General features: G+C 42.2%; 3 protein-coding genes and 1 non-coding gene across 4 annotated transcripts; 2 read left to right on the forward strand and 2 right to left on the reverse strand.

The window, feature by feature from the left end:
• The first annotated feature begins 1,282 nt into the window (after window positions 1-1,282).
• Window positions 1,283-5,902, forward strand: LOC121542111 (endosialin). Its single transcript, XM_041851577.2, has one exon. The coding sequence runs from the start codon at window positions 3,127-3,129 to the stop codon at window positions 5,224-5,226; it is 2,100 nt and encodes a 699-aa protein (XP_041707511.1). The 5' UTR covers window positions 1,283-3,126; the 3' UTR covers window positions 5,227-5,902.
• Window positions 5,903-6,925: 1,023 nt separating this feature from the next.
• trnas-gcu lies at window positions 6,926-7,007 on the reverse strand. The gene has a single exon. It is a non-coding gene; the product is annotated as a tRNA-Ser (tRNA).
• A 944-nt stretch (window positions 7,008-7,951) lies between these two features.
• hif1al2 (hypoxia inducible factor 1 subunit alpha, like 2) lies at window positions 7,952-14,778 on the reverse strand. Its single transcript, XM_041851580.2, has 12 exons — window positions 14,558-14,778; window positions 12,319-12,569; window positions 12,082-12,221; window positions 11,057-11,141; window positions 10,873-10,970; window positions 10,591-10,766; window positions 10,373-10,479; window positions 10,126-10,273; window positions 9,719-9,903; window positions 9,525-9,604; window positions 9,157-9,416; window positions 7,952-8,678 (listed from the first exon to the last, which is right to left on the reverse strand). Exons 1-12 carry the CDS (start codon window positions 14,656-14,658, stop codon window positions 8,108-8,110), a joined length of 2,202 nt encoding a protein of 733 aa, XP_041707514.1. The 5' UTR covers window positions 14,659-14,778; the 3' UTR covers window positions 7,952-8,107.
• A 3,592-nt stretch (window positions 14,779-18,370) lies between these two features.
• On the forward strand, window positions 18,371-22,941 carry LOC121541304 (cytokine receptor common subunit gamma). Its single transcript, XM_041850288.2, has 8 exons — window positions 18,371-18,668; window positions 19,251-19,344; window positions 21,308-21,474; window positions 21,641-21,777; window positions 21,916-22,084; window positions 22,183-22,282; window positions 22,448-22,517; window positions 22,647-22,941. Exons 1-8 carry the CDS (start codon window positions 18,599-18,601, stop codon window positions 22,866-22,868), a joined length of 1,029 nt encoding a protein of 342 aa, XP_041706222.1. The 5' UTR covers window positions 18,371-18,598; the 3' UTR covers window positions 22,869-22,941.
• The last annotated feature ends 541 nt before the right edge of the window (window positions 22,942-23,482 follow it).

The following is a 23,482-nucleotide window of genomic DNA, read 5'->3' on the forward strand; positions in this document are numbered from 1 at the left end:
TAGCACTGCACTGCACATCAGACAAGGTCTGAGGTAGATGTAAACTGTCTGCCAGGGCCATAGAGACAGAGGCAACACATGATTTACACATAAGCAGCAATAAGGGCAACACATGCTATATGCATTCATGGTGAGGAGAGAAAGAGGAGGAGAGAGGTGAGGGGTTAAGAGAGGTCATGGCAGTCTATACTACACCTGGGACCTTTTCAATAGGATGCTAGTTCTCAGCATATTCACATAGGAGTGGAATATATAGAATGGATTATCTTCCGATGTTGATTGGATAACCATGTCTGTTCTATCTATTGCAATTTCAGAATGCAACTCCAGAATTCCTCACTGATAACGGCTAAGGCTGGATTTGGGCTCTTTGGAAGCAGAAGGAGCTAACATATCTGAGACTCTGATGCAGACTAATTGAAAAGCCAGGCAGAGCGAGAGACAGAGAGGGAGACAGAGAGGGAGACAGAGCAAGCCCTACCACAAGACTCTCTTCCTGCCACAGACAATCTTTCTTTCCTCTGTCTGAGAGCTGCGCCAGGGAGGTCCCTGTGGGTCTCTGGGCTCTGTCTTGAGAGCTGGTCAAATGTATAATGTCCTGGTGTCCTCCCTGCTGCTACTGCAACGGTAAGGTGATGTGGGGCTGAACACCCCTGCATTTTTGGTCAGTGTCCCAGAGGGGTAAAGATAAATAGTCTAGTCTGGTGTGTACTTGGGCAGAGGTCTGCTCTCAGTGGTTTCATTGTTTTACCGTTCCTATTGGCTGGCTAGATAATTCATAGATTGATCCAAGCCTTAGTTTGGGGGAGAAACAAGTCTTGTGACTAAAAAAGGATCAAAAGTTATCTCCACACACTGTACATGCCATTCCAACATGGAAACACCAAGTTTACAAAATACATTTTAATAATCAACCACCGTGCTGGGTTTTATTCACACAAACCATAGCACATTTGAGTCCTGTTACTTCTGTTACTGGGCTCTGTGTTGAACAGTTCAGACATAGCTGCTTCTGGATCTCTGGTATGACATGACAGGAATACATGCTGCTGACGTTGTGAATTGTGTACGCCATGTCAGCCAAGCTCAACAAATCCCAAAGAACAGAACAATCCACAGCCAGTGTTAGGATAACTTCAATCAGAGCACTCAAAGTTTCAAACTATGTAAAGATAAATGATTCAGTGTTGCCAAATCAGTGAAAGAAACAGTTATTCGAGTCAAGCTAACAAACATTATTTATTTAGCTTTGATTAACTTATTATAAGTAAGTGATTTAGTTTTTGTTAAGTGTTCATCAACACCAGGTGGGGGCAGCTCAAGCTGCAGAATGGATGTATTCACTGATAAAACAATCAAGAAGAGAACTTGTAAAAAACCAACTAGATTAAAAGGAATTCATGCTGGATAAGATCTGCAGAGTTGACCTGGAGCAGGAAGTGACCTCATAAGGCTCAAGTTTCCTATTTGTTTGCACTGAAACTCAAGCCAGCAGAGCAGGTCAATCTGATAGACATCTGGAACTTCCTGCGCAGATGCCCTTACATAGTATACAGGCACAGGTCTACACCTTCAGTGATTGGAGGAGCAGACACTATATTGATCAGTTTCCTATGACTATGTCAACAGACAAGGGCTAACCTGACCTTCATATTGGTCATTCCAAAATGAAGATGAATTGTTGACAGAAAATGTGGGGGGAAAGGTGAACCCCGATATTCAAACAGTGTTTTGATACTGATCTGTTAAGTGTGTTTTGACATCTGTGGCATCCCAGAAGGTCATGTGCCTGAAATAACCTACAATACAAATTCACCCAGATGTCAAAATACATATTCCTCTATATGTGTATTATACTAAGCCCTCGGCATGGTACTGTATCTAGCCTACAGGCATTATGGAAAACACCATCAGGTAGCCATCTGGAAGGATATTATCCTGAACCAGAATTGTTAGACTTGGAAAAGACCAGTACGATTTCGGACTGTTTGAAACATACTGTATTTTGCCCCGGGGATGGTCAAAAACAGCAAGCTGGGCTACCTGCTGCGACAGTGATGCAGTAGTGAGCCCCAAAGTATTGGAAACCAAAGGTGGACTTAATTTAGAGACTGTTGGAAAATACACAAAGAGTACAAAAACAGCAATTTCTTGAACTCTGTGACTGTTGGATAACCTGTAAACTGGTACAGTGCCTATTGTATTGGTGAAGCCACAGTGAACTTCCTTGCTCCTTTTCATCCTGACCCTAAAAAGCTCTGCACATTAAGAAACTATTTGTCTGCATACTTTTCCATTCCCCCCAGATTATGTAAACCTGCGTAGTCGCACATCTTGGGCCAATCATCCAACACTCTACCAATGTTTCACATCGAGGCATCAGGAGTGTGCCAAGAATGAACATCTATTCATCATATCTTGGGGGGAATAAATCCAGCCACACGTAAACTCTCTAAATGTAACAGCCAACAGACGTTTGAAAAAGAGAGACGATGTTTACGAGAAGCTGGACATGGAATTCAGTACCTGAGACGGTTTGTTTTCACGGTTGAATATACATCAGAAAGAGAATAGAAATGTTTTCTTAACGACTACACTATAGGAAAGAACCGTGCCTAGAACAAAAACAAGAATTTGTTTTGAGTTTCCACTCTTCATCTGTCTGAGAAACTGGGAAAATAAAACAGTTTCCATTATTGTGGATGGAGCTCAAGTAGTTGATGTGGGTGGGGTGGTTGGTAGCAGGGTTGAGAGTCATTCCCTTGAAGCTATCAAAACCATACGGCACAAGAGAAAACTATCTTCCAGCACAGCAGCCCCCCTGCTCCACACACTCAGTCATTACCCGGCCCCTCTTCCAAAAATATACAATCCTTTTTCCTTTACGTACCCTCCCTCCCTCTTTCCTCCCTCCCACCCTCCTCTATTTTCTTTCTACTGCAGATCAGTTAGAATGCTGCTACTAAGGAAGTGGTAGACAAGCAGGGAGCTCAGGAGAAGGCCTCTGACTAAATGTAAGAGAAGTGTTTTGTTCAAGGAAAAGTGGTGGAGTATTTTTATTTATTTTTTAAGCTGGGAAAAAAATTGTATTACTTAGAGAGAGGTGTAGGTAGGTGAGAAAAGACAATGGTACAGATGGGGAAGATGATCTGTGCCTTGCGCTCCTGTGCTCTTCTGGCGGTGCTGTGTGCCTGCTGGCCTCCCTGGACTCTGGGACAAGAGCTACAGGTGCAAGATGCCCTCTGCACTGCAGATGGCTGCTACGCCATCTATTTCCAACGTAAGACCTTTCGGGAATCTGCATGGTTCTGCAAGGACAAACGTGGTTTCCTGGCAACCCTAAAGAGTTCTGAGGAGGCGGCTGTGGTGCATGAGCTCCTGTCGTCTGTGGAGCAGCGCGGCCCACGGGCCAGGGTCAGACTGTGGATTGGGCTCCATCGTCAGCCCAGGCAGTGCTCTGCCACACGCCCACTCAGAGGATTCCAATGGATCACAGGTGAACAGGACACACAGTACACCAACTGGCTGAGAGCGGACTCACCTAGTACCTGTGCCGCGCCCCGCTGTGTCGTCATGAGCGTCAACACTGCTGCTGACACCCGGGAGCAGCACGACAACTTCAAGTGGCTGGATGGCTCCTGCTCGCTGGCTGTGGATGGATTCATGTGTCACTACACCTACCAGGGGATGTGCCCTTCTCTGAAGAGTGAGGGAGGGGGACCTGCACTATATACCACCCCTTTCAGCCTGCTCAGCACCATCCTCACTCACATCCCCTTTGGCTCAGTAGCCACCTTGCCCTGCCCAGACCATGAGGACAGCGTAGGAGACCAGTCTGTTCTTTGCATGCTGAGGGAGGATGGGAGTGTGGGCTGGTCAAAGGATGCCCCCCTCTGCTCTGAGGGCCCCCAGGACTGGTGTGAAGAGGAAAATGGTGGCTGTGAGCATTTCTGTCAGAATGCAGACACACACTATTACTGCGAGTGTTCTGAAGGCTTCACACTGGCAGAGGACGGCCAGACCTGCCAGCCGAACCATTCCTGTGGCACGGCCAACTGTGAGTTTGACTGTGAAGAGACCACTAAGGGATTCCGCTGCAAATGTCCAAATGGTTACCTGCTGGCACCTGGTGGACGCAACTGCCTCGATGTTGATGAGTGTCTGCAGGTGCCCTGCCCTCATATCTGTGTAAATGCTCCTGGGACATTTGAGTGTCGCTGCAATGAGGGCTACGAGCCTGATGAAGATGGAGAATGTGTGGATGTTGATGAATGCAAAGATTCCAGCAGCTGTGAACACAGATGTGAGAACACCCCTAGTTCCTTTGCCTGCCACTGCCACCAAGGCTTCACTGAGCTGCCCGATGATTCAGGCCTATGCCAGGACATAAATGAGTGTGAGACCTCCACAAGCTGCCACCAGAAGTGTCTCAACTATGTGGGTGGGTTTGAGTGCTATTGTGAGGCAGGGTACGAGCTGCAGTCAGACCAGTATTCCTGTATGGCCATTCCAGAGGGTGAACATGAGTATTCATCCACAGCTACCTCGTCCTACCAAACCACCTCCTGGGTCCCCGAATTCCCAGACTGGGTTACCGACACCACAGCTTTGGAGTGGCTGACAGAGCGGACCAGCCTTGAGAGGCTTCCTACTGACCTGGGCTGGTTTACAGAGGCCCCACAGGAGAAGACAACCTCTACGCCGGTTCCTCACAGGCCGTCGGATGACCATAACTCACACTGGGATGTTGTCACACAGAGAAAGCCCGCTCAGAATACTGTCACACCCTCGCCCAGCCCCTCTTCCCAGAAAGATGATGACACTCAAAGGCAAGCAGGTGATCCCTCAGTGGTGTCCAGGGTTAGTGACAGCCACCACCAAGCAGTCCAGAACGACAGGGGGGCTGGGAGAGTGGTAGAAACCCCAGACAGTAACTCTGAGGTTAAGGCCACCACCACACTCAGAGTCCCACCTCCAGCCCAAACAACAGCATTTGCATCGGGGGCAGAGCGGCCTGAGAGTAAGGACAAAAGGAAGCAGGACAAGAGCTGGCTTCTAGTAGCACTCCTGGTGCCCCTGTGTGTTTTCATTGTGGTGATGCTGGCTCTGGGCATTGTGTACTGCACTAGCTGTGCTGTAGAACAGAACAAGAGCATCACTGACTGTTACCGCCGGATCATCACCTCCAAGTCAGAGAACAAGAACAAGGTAAAATCTAGTGCTTGACCAATAGAGGGAATACTGACTTTTGAAATGAACAGTTCTGAAGAGGGGGATGAATAAAGGGTTAAATACAGGATAGGATCCAGACTACCTATCTGATGGCCTCTGCTGCTATCACAGTGAAACTGGACCCCTGCATACTCCTGTGGAACATTCTAGTGTCTCTGTCTGAAGTCCATCTACAAATAATGCTTATTTTGGTGCTTCAAAAATTATGACAACATAAATAAAGTGCTGTTTTTTTTATGTTGTAAAGATCTGATAAATGCTTGTGAAGACAAGGGAGATTACTTTGTCGAGAGGAAGGGGTTCATATTTTAAAACTAGTGCTTATTTCACCACCATCAGAAAATGTCTTAAACAGTTAATTAATTTAGCAGGTGCTAAAGTTTACGATATTATGTATTGTAGACCTCGTTATTGAGGTTACTCATAATAAACAGAATAAACTTCAGAGTATTAATTTAAGAAACCTAGATGAGAATCAAGCCCATAACATGTATTGTATGGAGGTGAGAAGAAACACTGTGCAAGCAAAATGCTCCAATTGCCGAATATTTGGATATGTTGCCATTTGTAATGTGTACCCACTTTTGTTAGTTAGACCTAAATTGATTTATGTCCTTCTAGATACTTTGCACTGAATATGCATTGGATTTTAATAAAACAATACACCATTGCTGTTTTTTGACTGATATACCTCATGCGGTGAAAAGGATGATGAATAGAGCAAGCCAGCTTGTAGTCCTAAAAAACAGAAATGAGTTACCTCTGGTTCGTTCAGCCATTTCTATGGGGAAAATTAATGGGGAAAGAAGAGGGGAAAGAATAGGGTTTGGGGATAAACACCAAAAATAAGGTCTAAGTTTAGGAGATTTTATATGTTTTTGTTCTATGAGATAATATCAGTCAGTTAACATGTCCTTTATGAATTATGAAGCCTTTATGTGCTTTTTTTATAACATAAATGCTTCAACTTTCATAAAAAGTGACGTTGGCTGATGAAGATTATCCCATTGAACAAAATGTATAAGATCTCCTAAGTGTTTACCACCGACCTAATTTTCGGCGTTTATCCAAAAACCTTACAAAAACGCAATTTATTTCCCCATAGGCTTTGTCCAACGAACCATGGCCGAGTTGGTGGCTACAAAAAGACGCCATTATAATTTATCTATACCAACACCAAGATAAATTGTTTCATCTGCCTCTTTTTGTCTTTGATTGGGTAATAGCGCCCCCAAGCAGTTAGTGCCTAAGCCTACATTTGTAAAATATGAATATTTCCACGTTTTCTACTGTGACATACAGATGAAACACTATATCACTTCCACTAACACATTTTTTGGGGTGTCTCTTCTCCTAACCATTTAAGGTTACACATAAACACAATCATCAGGACTTTTACTCAGCCTATACATGATAGTGCTATAATAGGTTATCATATCCTTATACTTATTTTTCCTAATTTTGGTAAAACTTCATATGAATACCGTATTATACGGATATCTGCGCCATTATAATGGTTATATTATGCATTCATTTAGAGTACTATATGACCAGGTTGTATAAAGCCTTAACTTGTCTTGCTTTATAATTCAAATACTCTTTATTATGCATAATACAACGTTATTCTTGTAAAGACTAATCGATAAATCAGAACACTTGCGAAAGTAGGCCTAATGGTGAAAAATATATCTGTCGACGAGGATGGGATTCGAACCCACGCGTGCAGAGCACAATGGATTAGCAGTCCATCGCCTTAACCACTCGGCCACCTCGTCGGTTGGAGTCATTTCGGAAAATATTTCATTTTATTCGTTGAAAAATATTTTCAAATACATAGCTTTCCGATGTATTTGCACCCGTTTACTACTGTAGTGAATATACCATTCCAAAACTACGTTTAGTTGCATTGGATTTATACAACATGCTGAGGTGGGATTAGTAGCCTCACTCGTCATCTCCCAGACAGGTGCGATCGTAGCGGACTCAACTTCACTCCATGGTGAAGAAAGTTTAATCATAAACTTCCTTCACCGAAACGTTCACCATGGAGTAGAGTTTAGTCCGCTAGCGCGAGCGAAAACCTTTGACGGAAAGGCTAGCTCACATTAGCTGATAGCTAGCTAGCCAAGGTTGTAAAGAAGTTCAAATAATAACTTGTTTTTAGATATTTTTGTTTTAACAAAAACATGTTAGCTCGTGACCTGAGATTAATTTAAAAATACCTCTCTTGAAGGTTGTGGTCGGTGGTAGCTGGTAGGTCAGGTAGGATGATGTGCAATAGGCCTAATACAGCAGAGACTCTTTGCATAACAGAGCTAGCTAGCTAGCTAGCTATCTATGGCAGTTTTTTCCTGCAGAATGCGCGTGGAAGGATGATGTGCAATAGGCCTGAAACAGCAGATCATCTTTGCATAACAGAGCTAGCTAGCTAGCTAGCTATCTATGGCAGTTTTTACCTGCAGAATGCGCGTGGATAAGAAAAACTCAAATGGATTGTAACTTGTATGGCAGGGTTCTTCAATTCCTGTCCTGGAGGGCCGAAACACTTCTGTTTTTTATTTCTACCTGGTAGTTAATTGCACTCACCTGGTGTCCCAGGTCTGAATTAGCCCCTGATTAGAAGGAGAGGATGAAAAACAGAGGTGTTTCGGCCCTCCAGGACCGGAATTGAAGAACCCTGTTGTAGAACAGTAAAAAAAAAACAAGACAACAGTTTTAATCTGGATCATTGTAATAAAGTGCAGTATTTAATAACTAGGCTATGCATCAACGTTTGTTAGTTACGTTGTCCAGTAAAAGTCACAATATAGACCTAGTTCAGGAGAGATTGGCACCATTCGTTGCAGAATAAAAAATGGTGTTGTGAGGATCAAGTTCATGTTATCCATTCACCGTACGATGTCGATGTGCCAGAGCTGACTTCAATAGCTGATCTGGGTGCGTACACAGGATGGGCATGTTGGGTGGAGAGCTGATTTGTGCCCGATGTTGTGAGGTGTAAGAATCTGGAGGCGGTCTGGTCCAGGACTGAGGTGATCTCTGACCCCTGAAGCAGGCAGCTGGTTGGTCCCAGAGTGACCTCACAGTCCAGCCTGCTCAAGACTGGCAGGGTGAAAGGAACATGGCATGTTGACCTCTTGTCTAAATGATTGGTAGGTGTCTGAGGGCCTGTGCTTAGGGTTTTGGGCTGCTGTGTGTATTTCCACAACACTTGCCTTGATGGTGGTCCACACAAGCAAGTGGATCCATCTGGTGGGTGAATGGGGAAATATTCCACGGTCCGGTAAGGCAGCCTAGCTGCAGCAGTCATGAATACCTGTGGATGTCTACGGGATGTGTGTTTCTCACTCCACTGTTCGTTCAGGACAAGACCCTCCCATTCGGCGTGGTCAGTGCCCTCCTTGAATACATCACTGCCTCCTCTATAGACTGACTTCATATGGTCCCTGGAGAAAGAGCAATGTTATATAGGACCAAGAAACATCCGAAATGGCAAACAATGAGACAAGCATATGATGGTATGATTCCCTATATCCAAAGAAAACAATCAGAAACAATTATGCCACTGCTAGAATGGTTAAAGATATAGTTCACCCAAATTACAAAATGACACATTGGTTTCCTTACCCTGTTAGCAGTCTATGGACAAGGTTTGACAGCAATCCATGATTTGGTTTAGTTTGCCTGGCACATATCCCATCCAAGTACTGGTATCGATATTAGCATTTTTCCCGTATTGTGTCCAAATCATACAAAAGTATCTCAAATTGATTGTGAAGCTCAACAAAGTCACTTATAGATGATTTGAACATGATGCGTGAAAAATGCTAATATCGATACCAGGACTTGGATGGGGTGAACTATCCCTTTAACATGCTTATTGACTGAGACTAGAAGCTGGTGCCCACACACACTGGTGCTTACCCAAACTCTGACTCTTTGACCGTATGTGACCCCCTTGAGTCACAAGGGGGCTCTATCTGCAAGGTTTCCATTTGATGTGTGGTGAAAGAACCAGCAGATATAGGGAACTTCCCCAAGGAACAATGGCCCTCCAAGCCAGGTGGAAGAACAGGGCCTTCTGTCATGGCCAAGATGCCATCTAAAACTGGAGTGAGGAGGAAGTCTTCTCCATCCATGGGTATGTATGGAGCCAACAAGTCCAGGTCCAGCTCACATAGTTCCTGCAGGGAGGAAATATGCTATTAAAAAAGGGATTGAAAAAGTGCACCGTTGATTCTACCAATTTCAGCTCATGTTTTACCCATGAGCAAAGAGATAGGCCTACTTACAGAGCGTGAGTTCATGTTCATTTGATCTTCTAGGTTGAGCTCTGCATATCCCTCATAGGTTTGGATCTCATCGTTGTATTCTAGATCAGATTGGGAGGAACATAACGATTCAATGCCACAAGTCTCTTAACACCTCTTTGGTTAAAAGCAAATATGTATCTTTCAATGGCTAATTGTCAGCTAAAGGGACAGACCTGGAGTTGGTATTGTTGAGTTGCGTAGATTAACAGGAGTCTCTGCTGTAGGACATGCCTCATTCTGCAGGGTGGGCTCCACCTCATTCTGCAGGGTGGGCCCCACCTCAAGTTCAGGGTAACAGGGCCTCAGTAACGGTTCTATTTGCTGCAGTGAGAACACCATCTCTGGTAGCACCACATCACTGTGGTGAGACAAGGAGACAGGGCAAACAGAAAAGGACAGGGAAAATAGCTTAACACCAGATACGGTGCATACAATTTGGTAGCACAGGGAACAAGGGATTTTACTTGTAAACAGCTGAACAGATATCTAGTCTAACCAACTTATTATCCACACAGTCTTGGTAAGAGTTGTCATTCATTAGATGCTTTCATTGGTCCTCGACCCCAACATCACTTCTCACCTTAGAATGTAGTTGATGCAGACGACACTTTGGGGCTGCCCAGTCTCGTTGTTGTACACCACCGATGCATCCGTCTCTGCCCACACATAACCACCACCTTTCAGCAGCAGACGGTACCTGCTCATGGTAGCCTGGCCCTTAGAGAGCACTGTCCCAGACACATGATCAGATATACATTTAACATGGTCAGAACATACTAGTGGTATTCACAATATTTATATACACCTCATGATTCGAGGTGACTCACAGCTCTGGTGTGCTTTGTGAATGTGCTGGCAGTCAGACGTGTGGTAATACTGATACACAGACTGGCCCAGAAGTTCTGTTTCTGTATATCCAGTCAGCTCCTTGACACTAGATACAAAATCATATGAAAAACAGGAAGAAAGGTATTATGTAATATACTTGTATTACTCGTCTCGTTTGATTAGCGTCACCAGATCATTGTTGAGTTAGTGAGTGTACCCTGAATGGCAGTAGGTGAACCTCATGTCCGGGCGGTGTCCGCTCAGGAAGGTCTTGTGATTCAAGCTGGCATCCCTGACGATGCATTGTGAGATGGGGAGGGGTCGGCACAATAGGACAAGACAGGCTGACTCTGGAAGGTGAGATTGTTTCTTAACCCCGACGCAGTGAATCACCTGTGTGTGTGTGAGGGAGAGAGAGAAAAGAGAAAGTGAAAAACAACAGAGAATAATCAAACTCAACATGTTAACACTCTGCTTCAAACTAGCATGAATTACTGACCTTCCAAGGTGTGTGTCTTTGATTGACAGATCGACCCTGAGAGGTCAGAGTGCTCTTCACACGGAGAAGGAAGTCACACTGCTGTCGTCCCTCAGTAGCTGATAGAAAGACACGATACAGAAGATAAACAATATGCCTCTTTGCTAACTAATATCTTGTTTAAAATATGTGAAGTCCCCTTTACCTATAATTTTTGAGAGGATATCTCTGACCTCCCTCTGGTCACAGTGGTGCATGAAGTCAAACAGACTCCTACCAATCAGATCCATCTACACATGAAATAACAACATTTGTTGTTAAGAAAAATTGTTATTGTCATCCATTTTGCCTTCAGTTTCATTACAATATGAACATTCAACATATGTACATATACTGAACAAAAATATAAACGCAACATGTAAAGTGTTGGTCCCACGTTTCATGAGCTGAAATAAAACATACCAGAAATTTTCCATATGCACAAAAAGCTTATTTCTCTCAAATTTTGTGCACAAATTTGTTTATATCCTTGTTAGTGAGAATTTCTCCTTTGCCAAGATAATCCATCCACCTGACAGGTGTGGCATATCAAGAAGCTGATTAAACAGCATGATCATTACACAGGTGCACCTTGTGATGGGGACAATAAAAGGCCACTCTAAAATGTGCAGTTTTGTCACACAACACAATGCCACAGATGTCTCAAGTTTTGATGGAGCGTGCAATTGGCATGCTGACTGCAGGAATGTCCACCAGAGCTGTTGCCAGATAATTTAATGTTCATTTCTCTACCATACACCGCCTCTAATGTCATTTTAGAGAATTTGGCAGTACGTCCAACCGGCCTCACAACCGCAGACCACGTGTAACCACGCCAGCTCCACATCCGGCTTCTTCACCTGCGGGATCGTCTGAGACCAGCCACCCGGACAGCTGATGAAACTGAGGAGTATTTCTGTCTGTAATAAAGCCCTATTGTGGGGAAAAACTCATTCTGATTGGCTGGGCCTGGCTCCCCTGTGTGTGGGCCTGGCTCCCAAGTGGGTGGGCCTATGCCCTCCCAGGCCCACCCATGGCTACGCCCCTGCCCAGTCATGTGAAATCCATAGATTACAGCCGAATGAATTTATTTCAATTTACTGATTTCCTTACATGAATTGTAACTCAGTAAAATCGTTGTAATTGTTGCATGTTGCGTTTCTATTTTTGTTCAGTATAATATGACTGTACCTGGTTGATGCCAGTGTGTGTGCTTATGTCCCCTGTAGTGAAGATAACCTGGCCGTTCTGGGACACCAAGATCATGAAACCCCCAACAGCTGACTCCAGCACTGTCTCCTCAGAGAAAAGCCCAGCCATTGGGTATCGGCCTAAATAACACAGAGGACAATGCCTTCTGTTATATTTCTAAACCCTTCAACACTCTAAAAGCCTCATCATTCCAAACACCCAACAGGATTTTGTTACCGTGCATGGTGAAGTGGACTGTGTCAGAGCAGACCCTGGTCTCTGTTGTAGCATTGTCTCTATGGTCTAGCAGTGCTCTCAGACGCAGGTAGTCCAGTGTGAGTCTGACGATAGAAGCCTTGTCTATGTGGCCAGTCAGACCAGAGGGCAGAGGTAGCCATGCTGCCAGCTCCCCAAACAGACGGCTCTCTCTCTCCCTCCTGCTCTTAGCTGCAACACGGGACCGGGCCCGCAGACGCTCCGTACTCACCCTGTGGTACAAGCAGGGTCAAACCATTAAGAGGGAACATTTCTGAAAATATTATGCAGATGAGAGGAATAAAGAAAGAGAACTAAAGAGAGAGGGGAAGTGAAGGGGCCTAGGGAGCAGGGGTTGGAACGGGTTCAGGGAACAGGACCGAAAACCGGAAAATAAATACATTTTTCAAGGAACAGAAACGGAACCTGGAACGAAAGTGATCCATACTGTTCCAGTACAGAACCATTATTTTAAAATCATGGGAACCAGTTAATAACTTTATTTTACGTTCCAGGCATTTTTTTCTAGTCCCACAACAAAACTCAACAAAGCCCATATCACTGGTATCTCTGCGCCAGAAGGAAGCTAAGAGTGGGAACCTCATGAGGAGATAAAGGGCGACTGTAAACCACGGGAGGCAACAACGTCACAGCTACGTCATGCTAGCTTATCACCACCAGTCTTGGTTGTCTGCTTCCAGAGATACAGCAACTAACTACTACGCTGTAGTAGATCTGGTATAGCTAACTCTTGCAAAATGTTGTTCTGGTAAATATTGTTGTGGTTTCTAGGTGACAAAACTAGTATTGTAGACTGTGTACAGTCAGGTCCAAAATTATTGGCACCCTTGATAAAGACGAGCAAAAAAGACTGTAAATAGCGGTCAAAGTTATTGGCACCCCTCCTTTCAATAACTTTCAATACCTTACCTTGCGAGGATAACGGCACTGAGCCTTTTTGGGAGGGATCTTAGACCATTCCTCCATACATAATCTTTCCAGATCCTTGATATCCTTCATCTGCACTTATGGACTCCCCTTTTAATTTCAAACCACAGGTTTTCAATGGGGTTCAAGTCCGGAAAATGTTGATTTTATGGTCAATTAACAATTTCTTTGTGGATTTTGTTTGGTGCTTGGGGTTATTGTCTTGCTGGAAGATCCACTTGCAGCCAACTGTCAGCCTCCTGGCAGAGGCAACCAGGTTGATGGCTAAAATATCCTGGTACTTTTTAAAGTTCATGATGCCGTTGACCTTAACAAGAGCCACTGGACCAGTGGAAGTAAAATAGCCCCGTAACATCAAAGTTCCACCACCATATTTTACAGTAGGTGTGGGGTTCCTTTCTGCATATGCATCTTTACTTCGATGCCAAACCCACAACTGGTGTGCATGGCCAAAGACCTCTATTTATGTCATCCAACTAATGTAAACGCCTGGATTTTGCTAAACGGCATTGGCACTTGGATTGGAACTGGTGCTTTGGTCAAATTACATGTAAATAAAGCTCTTTGGCCATGCACACCAGTGGTGGGTGTTGAAAAACAGAAGTATATGCAAAAAAAGTACCTCATACATTCGGTAAAATATGGTGGTGGACCTATGGGGCTATTTTACTTCCACTGGTCCAGTGGCCCTTGTTAATGTCAACGGCATCATGAACTTAAAAAAGTACCAGGATATTTTAGCCAACAACCTAGTTGCCTCTGCCAGGAGGCTGACAGTTGGCCGCAAGTGGATCTTCCAGCAAGACGATAACCCCAAGCACTAATCAAAATCCACAAAGAAATGGTTCATTGACCACAAAAATCAACATTTTGCAATGGCCATCTGTCTCCAGACTTGAACTCCATTGAAAACTTGTGGTTTTGGTTTTTTATTACTTGTTAAACAAAACCTCTTTCTCTGAGCAGCTGTATTAGTATAAAATAATATAAATCCATATATTTTTTTGCATACAATATAGCTCAGTATTTGTATTATTTATTTTATACTTTACTTTTTTTTTCTCATCTTTATCAAGGATGCCAATAATTATGGACCTGACTGTATCTGATCAAAACAATCCTGTACATTTCTAATGCAAATAAACAATGGTTTGTCAGTTAGTGATCAATTAGTGCTAAATCCACTCCTGAGTTTCCCATGCCTAAAATAAAACCTTAGTCAGGCGGTGTGTTTGTTTGTTTATTAGAGTAATTAATTAGAGAAGTAACTCACCTGCTTCTCTTCTGTCCATTAATTCTGTCCTTCTGTCTCTCTGTCTTATGGAGCTTTCGATCACAAGCATCTTCCAGATCATTTCCTAAATGAGGAAACATTAGCAAAATCTCTGAATGGACACTTGCTAGTAATCACAGACAAATGCCAGTCATGCGGTCAACAAGCATTTCGCCCACTTGTACTTTTGGAGGTTGAACTGGAACATGTTCTTGAACCAATGTCCAGTGGCAAGTCATTAATCTTTCTCCTGAGTCTCCTCCTCTTTTGGACATGCCACCTCCCACCAGGGAGGGTCTCTCATCCGCTTTGTTTACAAACACTCTACTTTAGGCACCAAACTATCAGTTACTGACCATTTCACAAATGTGTTACAATAGAAGAAATGGGCACGGTAGCTTTCATCAATACCATAGTGGATTGTATCGTGAAGTTGATTTTCTCCTAACACTTTCAATACTTAAAGTGAAATCTAAAACTGAATATTGACTTGCTCAATGGTATTTTCTTTTAATTGTTGTCTTAACCATGGGGTGATGGAGTAAGGTAGAGTTGGCACAGACATTGACCAACCCTCATTTATGTGTTTTAAAAATGTTTCGCAAGACATCTGGCATGATTCCTGATCCTAAACGGTGGCGCCAGTTGCATGCCCTATGCTGTAAACACTTCCTCCACCCACCCCCACACACAAGGGCACATACATACACATTATCTGCCTAATGTTGTGCAAGTGAAGTAAACACATACTAAGTAAACAGTATACTATAAAAAAGACAAACTTATATAATGAAAATATAATTAACACTGACCACTAGATATCAAGGGCTGTTACATTGTCTTTCCTTTATATCTAATCAACTTGTTAAAACAGAATTTATTCCAAAGGGATAAACCACGGCCCTGTTAGTAGATACGCTGGCTCAAAAAGGGTTCATAAAAGTGGCCAATTTATACCAGGCTGTAAGTTGTTTAAACCAATACTCAATTTGACAGATGTAGTACATACACAAGCTGCTTTCCACTTTCTTTTTCTTTGGTTGTCCACAGTATGGAGTCTCTTCTCACACTGGATGTTTCATTATCAAAGAGGAGCACTTCAGTCTCATCCGGTACAACAGGTTTTGATAAAGGCAGCGATTAAAAAAGCCATCTCCATCTGTTTGTTTTTTCCCTTTCTTCTGCTTATGTCATCATGTCTTGAAACTGTGTTCATCATCCTTGGGATGTACAGTGAAGTACAATAAAGTAAAATGTAAGTCCAGATGAGTCCATTATGAGTGTACCTTGGTTATCCAGAAATCTGCAGGGACAAGTGAAGTAGTCATATATAGAACACAGAACATAGAATATAGAACATAGAATATAGAATAGAGATCATAGATGTCTCCATCCATCTCTATTCCTATCCAGATCCAGAGAACTGCTGCATTTCTGTCGCTATCTTTCTCTGTCAGTCTGCGACAGTGCGCAGAGGCAATGGGAAGCTCGGCTTTCTACCATTCCAAAAAGATGTCAGGTAGTGGTGATTAATGGAGAGTGCCTTCCTGTGGTCAGCTTGGTTGGCATGCCTCAGTTTCAGTCCAACGCGGTGCACAATCCCATAAAGCCGGATCTCTTTTATTGAGACTGGACCCTTGATACCCGTAGGTGATTCCATACACTGAACGCAAGGGCATGAGTCTTAGACTAGAGTAAGAAATATATCAATAGCCTGGGGACAAGGGAAGCCAATCAAGCTGGTAGAACCACTTGAACCACTATACCTTCTACTAATGAGAGCAGCAGAATAAATAATGAGGGGTAAAACAGCACTACAGCTCATAGGCCTGAGGGGCTAATGCTCTGTTACAACAGGTACTGACCCATTGTACTGGTCACAGACCATGCTCAGATCATCTACTGGTTGGCCATGTAAAGTTATTGGCATCTGGAGCTGATGCAGTTTGTAGGATGGGAGGACGTGATGCCCCACACTGCCAAAGCGCCTGGCACCATAACCGCCCAGGCCCGGAATAAACACTGAAACAGCATGACAGATGGGTATCGTGCCACCCTCGCTTCGATAACAAGTCACCTAGGGACCAGTCTGAGGGCCACCAGTCACGGTTCTCTCTTATCTGCATCCAACAACTAGCTAACAGAAAGCAAAACGTCCTGGAATGTTCCTAGGCAGAAAGTAACCCATGGAAAAGGCAGTCATCTATGACAATAAGACCCACTGTCATCATGAGAGAGAAAATAATGATCATTTCATGAGCAGGCAAACCTGTCTTTACTTATTAGAAACAGGTTGGATCATTTGCTTTTGTATAATACTAGAAGGTTATATTTGAAGACCCTGAAGGCATGTTGTCCTCCATACTGACGTGACGTCTACTGTACCAGTGAGTGGGATGAATGACGTAGTGAGTAAGAGAGCATCAAACTCCAGCTGAGGAGAATTGGTGGTGCATTCTTAGAAAAAAAGGTGCTATCTAGAACCTAAAAGGGTTCTTCGGCTGTCCCCATAGAAGAACCCTTTGAAGAGCCCTTTTTGGTTCCAGGTAGAACCCTTTTGGGTTCCATGTAAAATCCTTTCCACAAAGGGTTCTACATGGAACCCAAAAGGGTTCTACCTGAAACCAAAAGGGTTCTCCTATGGGGACAGCCGGAAGAACCCTTTTGGAACCCTCTTTTCTAAGAGTGTAGATCAGAGACCTGGGTGGTCAAGGTGTGGTTCAATAGTTGATGTTGGGTCATTTCCTGTTTATGGATGGTCTTTTGAGAGTTTTTATTATATTGTGAAAGCGGAATCAAGAAAGGAGGCGTTGTAGTCTTCACTGTGATACAGGGAAAATACAACAAATTATGAAAAGTTATCAGGAAAATGTAGCAAAGAACATAATGTATGTCAATCTTCATTAAAGCAAAACTATGGTTCACCAGCTTTGTGTCTAAAAAATGTGTCTCTCTCTGCATAACATTTTACCACACTAGCTCAAGATAGTATGGTCTGATTAAATTGTGGTCTACAGATGTAGGATCTTAATTTGAGCAGTTTAATCCTGCAGCAACAGGAAATTGGAATTATTGTGTGGATTATAAAAATTTACATTTGTGTAGGGGTTTTCTGTAAATATGTCTTGTGGTGATACTGATTAACTTGAAGCAAATGAAAAGTTCCAGTGTTAGTGTAAATTTCACTACTTAAGCTTCAATTAAAATGTTTGTTTTTCAAATTTTTTGTTTGGGAAAATCAAGTCTGAAATGTTTAAGTGGAAATTACAAACTTCAGAACCCCTTTTAAACATTGAATACACTACAAGTTTGCATTTTCTGCTGTGCAGGAAATGTTCTTGCAACAACAGGGTGACCACATTAAGATCCTACACCTGTATGTTTCCGTGTCAAAGCCCTGCCACAGACTGCCTTCCGGTGCCTGTACCCTTTTTCTGTAGAAATGAGATAGATGATGTAGCTGATGAATTCTGGCCACAGTGAGAGTGAAAAACAAACATTTTAATTGAAGCTTAAGTAGTGAAATTGACACTAACACTGGAACTTAAATATATTTGTACAATTTTTTTAAAAAAATGTACACAGGAACTTTTCATTTGCTTCAAGTTAATCAGTATCACCACAATGCATATTTATAGACAGCCTATTTTAAATAGAAAAGGATATGCTATACTAAATGTTTGTTTTTACTAACAAACATTGGATTAAGTGTTATTTCTATATCTAATTATGTACAAATCTTCTGTGTTTATCGCTTTCCTATTGGCTGTTACTTATTGTGCATAGTTAATTTACTTTATAATTGTAGATTATTAGTGGATCTGTACAATCCCCCTGCAATGTTATTTTCTGTAGTTTCTCTTCCTGTGTTTTTCATAGATTTAAAGGATGTGGCCAGTGCAACAGGAAATGTAGCACACCTACCATGGCTGTTTAAAAGAGTGAAACTAAAGGGGGTTAAAGACGAAGGCATTGAGCAGCCATACACAAATACATGAGCACAGAGCTGGCTGCGTTCTTCCCACTGGCATCCATTTTGACATGAAGATGGTTGGAAGCTGGTTATTTCTCCTCATCTCTCTCCAAGGATATGAGGCTCCCTCCACCCCCAGTAAGATCTTCCTGTTGTATTAATGATGCTACACCTGTGACATTTATTTTTTATAAATAATGTTAATTTATTCAACTTGTTTAAGACCTTGTGCTATGACAACACATCCGGCCAATGTGCCCTCAACTTCAAATAATAAACAAATTACATTTCATACCAGGTATTAAAGCAATTTATTTGATCAAACTATTACATAACATCCTAGAAACACAAAATAATCTGAAAAGTAAAGTTTCATGTGGCATTTCTATTGCTGATGCAACACCAAAAGTCCCCTGCTAGTCTGAGATTGACGTCAACTACTTTGTGGTTTCCTGCAACATGGCCATCCATCTTGTCATATACATTCACATGCTGATAAAAGTATTGATTTAATTCAATGTGATGGTGGAAAAGTACTCTAGTCATGATATACATGAATGTATAGACCCTTAATATGTTATCTGATTTGTCTCTTAAAAATCTGTAAACCCCCAATGTAATTATGCAACTCATCTGGATATCATACCACAGCTCCCCTTTAAAGGATTCAGTGTAATGTCATATTTGAAAAAAGATGTTCAATTTCTGTTCCTTTTGCAGAAGTAAACTGCCTGATCATTAATCTGGATTATGTCAACTGCATCTGGAGTGAACAGGGGAGCCCAGAGGTCAACTTCACCTTTTTCAACAACAGGTTAGTGCAATGGCAGAACCCTGTCATACCTTTAACATGTGATGGGTGTTGAGGTCTTTGGGCAAAATGCTTGCCGTGCATCACTGTGATTGGGTGCTACACATTGGTGGCGGTGATTGAGGTGTTTGAGTTGTCCTCTTACAATGAAAGGGGCTTTGAGACTCTCTATATGACTGAATATATTATTGTTATTACGCTCCTTACCATATGTATTTGTGGACAGTGAAGCTAACATTTTAAATGTGGCTCTATACTCCAGCATTTTGTTTCATATGAGGTGACAGTACAGAATTACACATTTTATTTGAGGGTATGTTCATACAGTACATACTGTATCTGTTTTGCCATTTACAAATGAACACTTTATGTACAGGTAACTGCCAAAATAATGGAAACATTTGAGTAAATGAGGGATACAAAGTATATTGAAAGCAGGTGCTTCCACATAGGTGTGGTTCCTGAGTTAATTAAGCAATTAATATCCCATCATGCTTAGGGTCATGTATAGAAATGCTGGGCAGGCCATTATTTTGGCTACTATGGTTATGGCCCAATAGGATGGAAATGCCCCCATCCACAGGGCACAAGTCACTGAATGGTTTGATGAGCATGAAAACCATGTAAACCATATGCCATGGCCGTCTTAGTCACCAGATCTCAACCCAATTGAACACTTATGGGAGATTCTGGAGCGGCGAATGAGACAGCGTTTTCCACCACCATCAACAAAACACCAAATGATGGAATTTCTCGTGGAATAATTGTGTCACATCCCTCCAATAGAGTTCCAGACACTTGTAGAATCTATGTCAAGGTGCATATTAAGACACTTTGTTGGTGTTTCCTTTATTTTGGCCATTACGCCCCATTTGAAGAAATCATAGGTATTTGGACAAATTCAATTGTAGTGTATTAAAGTAGTCAAAAGTTAAGTATTTGGTCCCATATTCCTTGCACTCAATGAATACATCAAGCTTGTGACTCTACAAACTCGTTGGATGCATTTGCAGTTTGTTTTGGTTGTATTTCGGATTATATTTTGAACAATAGGAACTGAATGGTGAATAATGTATTATGTCATTTTGGAGTAACTTTTTATTGTAATTAAGAATAGAAGATGTTTCCGAACACTTCTACATTAATGTGGATGCTATGATGATTATGGATAATCATGAATCATGAATAATGATGAGTGAGAAAGTTACAGAGGCACAAAGTATCACGTTTCAGGAGAAGACCCAGATGCAGACAGTGTCGATGTAACAAAAGTGTATTACAAGTTCCTGTTTTGTACCTGGAGGGGGGTGGAGACAATCACAAAGACAGGTGAAACAGATCAGGGTGTGACACAATGATCATACCCCCTAACACATGCTAACCTCCCCTGTTATTGGTAATGGTGAGAGGTTAGTATGTTTTGTTGTAGCTTCTGTAAACTTCTCACTCATCATTATTCATGATTCATTTTCTTAATCATGGCGTTATCAGGATTAATTTAGAAGTGTTCAGAAACATCTTATCACAGAAAGAAAATTACTCCAGTCATCATTCACCATTCAGTTCCTAATAGGCAAAATATTACGCAAAACACAACCAAAACAAACTGCAAATGCATCCAACAAGTTTGTAGAGTCACTTTTGACTACTATAATAGTGAATTTGCCCAAATACTTATGACTTCTTCAAATGGGGGGACTAGATACATAAAATGCTCTCATTTCTAAACGGTAAAACAGATACAGTATGTTTGAAAATACCCTCAAATAAAAATTGACATTCTGTACTGTTGCCTCATTTGAAACATTTGATCTCAAATCCAAAATGATGGAGTATACAGCCAGAAAAATAAATAATTGCTTCACTGTCCAAATACATACGGAGGGGAGTGTATCTCTGTCAAATCTTGAATGTCCGTACTTTGGTCCTAATTCTCATCCATCATTTTCACATGGTATGTGTTTAGGTTCATCAAAGATCATATGGAGGAGTGCACAACATATCTCCAGGAGAAGAGTAATGCTGTGGGATGTAGACTGTCTTATGACAAGTCTGACAGGTTTAGAACACTGACAACCAAGCTGGTCCATCAGAACAAAAGTTATGTGCAGAACCATAACCTCAAAAGCATGGGTAGGTTTTATTTCTCAATCAAATCATAACATTACATACAGAACAGCATTAAACATGAAGAGCAATAGTCATCTTACTTTAGGCTTTTTAGCATGTGTGTTTGTCCTATATTCAATCTTCATTTGATGTGTCGTTAACGTTTGACCCTCCTTAATGCTTTTTCTAGTGAAGCTTTACCCTCCTACCAACCTGTCAGTTGAGATGAACAAAGACCCAGAGCTGAATCTGTACTGGAACAACAGCAAGAACAACCAATGCATTGAGAGTGAAGTGCGCTACAGAATAAACAACAACAAGTGGCAGGTGGGGAGGGGTCAGGACTCAGACGTTGGACTACTGTTTGGACTCTGTAGCCTAATGGTCATTTTTCAACAAAATACTGGACAAATCTTTGAAAAGAACTCTCTCTCACCTCCACTCTCTCTTTGTTCTTTTCTTCAGACTACTCTGATCAGAGAACAGAATTATGCTGTTCCTTTCCCCTTAAAGAGCAGTCGGTATGAGTTTCAAGTGAGAGCACGAGTTAACAGCCATTGTGGCGAGTCCGAGTTCTGGAGTGAATGGAGTCAGCCCATTCTATGGGATTCCATGAAAGGAAATAACATCACAGGTAAATAGATCCAAAATCTCTGCTTCGCTTTATGGTTATAAGGTTGTGCTCAGGCTTCTGTCAGGACTTTGTCATGTCAACCTTTCTCTTTGGCCTAGACATATCTGGCAGCTCAATGTCTGTGTGGAAGCCAGTGCTGTCATTAGTGGGTGCCATGACACTCTTCATGTTGGCCTGCATGCTGGTCTACAGGGAAAGGTAGGTTTGCCAACAGAAGTTAACACCACACATAGGCCCCCAATAAAGTCTAAAATCAAGGGGTACAGTTTACATTTTTAAATCAATCTCCTTTGGACATAGTGCTCCATTCTTCCTCTGAAAAAAGTTATACTCTGAATCTGAACTGACCCTATCACTTTGTAGAGAACGACTGAGATTCATCCTCATTCCCATTGTGCCTAATCCAGGCAAGAACCTGGATGACAATGTAGAGGTAATATTTATCCCTGGTCCCATGCATTGCACTTCATTATAATCTTTGTATCTTATAAGTGTTACTGTTATCTACAGTGTAAATCACATCTTATATCTCACATATTACATGTAACCTTTACCTTTAAAGGCCTGGCTTCACGGCTCCAAAGACATTTGCTTCCAGCCTAACTTCACTGAGCGTGTCTGTCCTGTTCGTGAGTATCGTCTGGTTCCCCAAGCTGGCAGCATCAGTGAGTCTGAGAGCAAACTCTCCATCCCAACAGACCAGTCAGATTCCCTGTCCACGTGCTCTTCCTCAACTTCCACTCTTCCTGTCACAAGTGAAAATGAACGAGCTGGTTTTGAGTGAGATTTACAGAGGCTTCGTTCTAATTACCCTTCTCCCCTAGGTGTGCACTTACTTGTGTCGTGGTAGAAATATTTGACTAATAGATAATCATCTCAAAAATATCTCTCAAGACACCGGAGCTTGTGAATTCAAGAATTAGACTTTATTGCATAACAAAGCCCAGCTTGCTCCATGGAACAAAACTGTCTCTCTCTGGCTTAGAGATCTCTTATATCCACACAAATGAAAAAACATGCGTACATTCCTAACTTTTTTTTAGTTCTGTACCACCCCTCTCATTCTATCATTATATTGGCTGCGTGCTTAGGCCCCTTCTTAAAAAAACGAATGTAATGCATACCATGTGTCTATAACAAGCCCATGGGCCACAGTTTAAGAGCTCCTGTGAAAGAACACATGCATTCATTTAAAACACAGCATATACTCCATGCCTATATTCCTTATTTAAGCATGTATCTGGATTATAAAATATCAAACATGTTCATTCTGTTTCACCATTATCATTTCATAACACATTATAAAACATTTATCATTCATCATCCTCCCCGGCCCCTGAGATTATGTGCATATGTGCATGTGGCCATGTGTCAGGTCATAAGGTCATAAGCATAAAT

The sequence above is a fragment of the Coregonus clupeaformis genome, chromosome 27 (genome assembly GCF_020615455.1).
Source record: "Coregonus clupeaformis isolate EN_2021a chromosome 27, ASM2061545v1, whole genome shotgun sequence".
Taxonomy (NCBI): Eukaryota; Metazoa; Chordata; class Actinopteri; order Salmoniformes; family Salmonidae; genus Coregonus; species Coregonus clupeaformis.

Coding starts and splice junctions, on each gene's coding strand:
- LOC121542111 (XM_041851577.2), top strand. CDS start 3,127: ATGGTACAGATGGGGAAGATGATCTGTGCCTTGCGCTCCTGTGCTCTT.
- hif1al2 (XM_041851580.2), bottom strand. CDS start 14,658: ATGTTTCCTCATTTAGGAAATGATCTGGAAGATGCTTGTGATCGAAAG. Junction 10,767..10,872: donor AAAGACACACACCTTGGAAG/GTCAGTAATTCA, acceptor ACACACACACAG/GTGATTCACTGCGTCGGGGT. Junction 9,904..10,125: donor TGCATCAACTACATTCTAAG/GTGAGAAGTGAT, acceptor GTCTCACCACAG/TGATGTGGTGCTACCAGAGA.
- LOC121541304 (XM_041850288.2), top strand. CDS start 18,599: ATGAAGATGGTTGGAAGCTGGTTATTTCTCCTCATCTCTCTCCAAGGA. Junction 21,778..21,915: donor TAAACAACAACAAGTGGCAG/GTGGGGAGGGGT, acceptor TCTTTTCTTCAG/ACTACTCTGATCAGAGAACA. Junction 22,085..22,182: donor GAAAGGAAATAACATCACAG/GTAAATAGATCC, acceptor TCTTTGGCCTAG/ACATATCTGGCAGCTCAATG.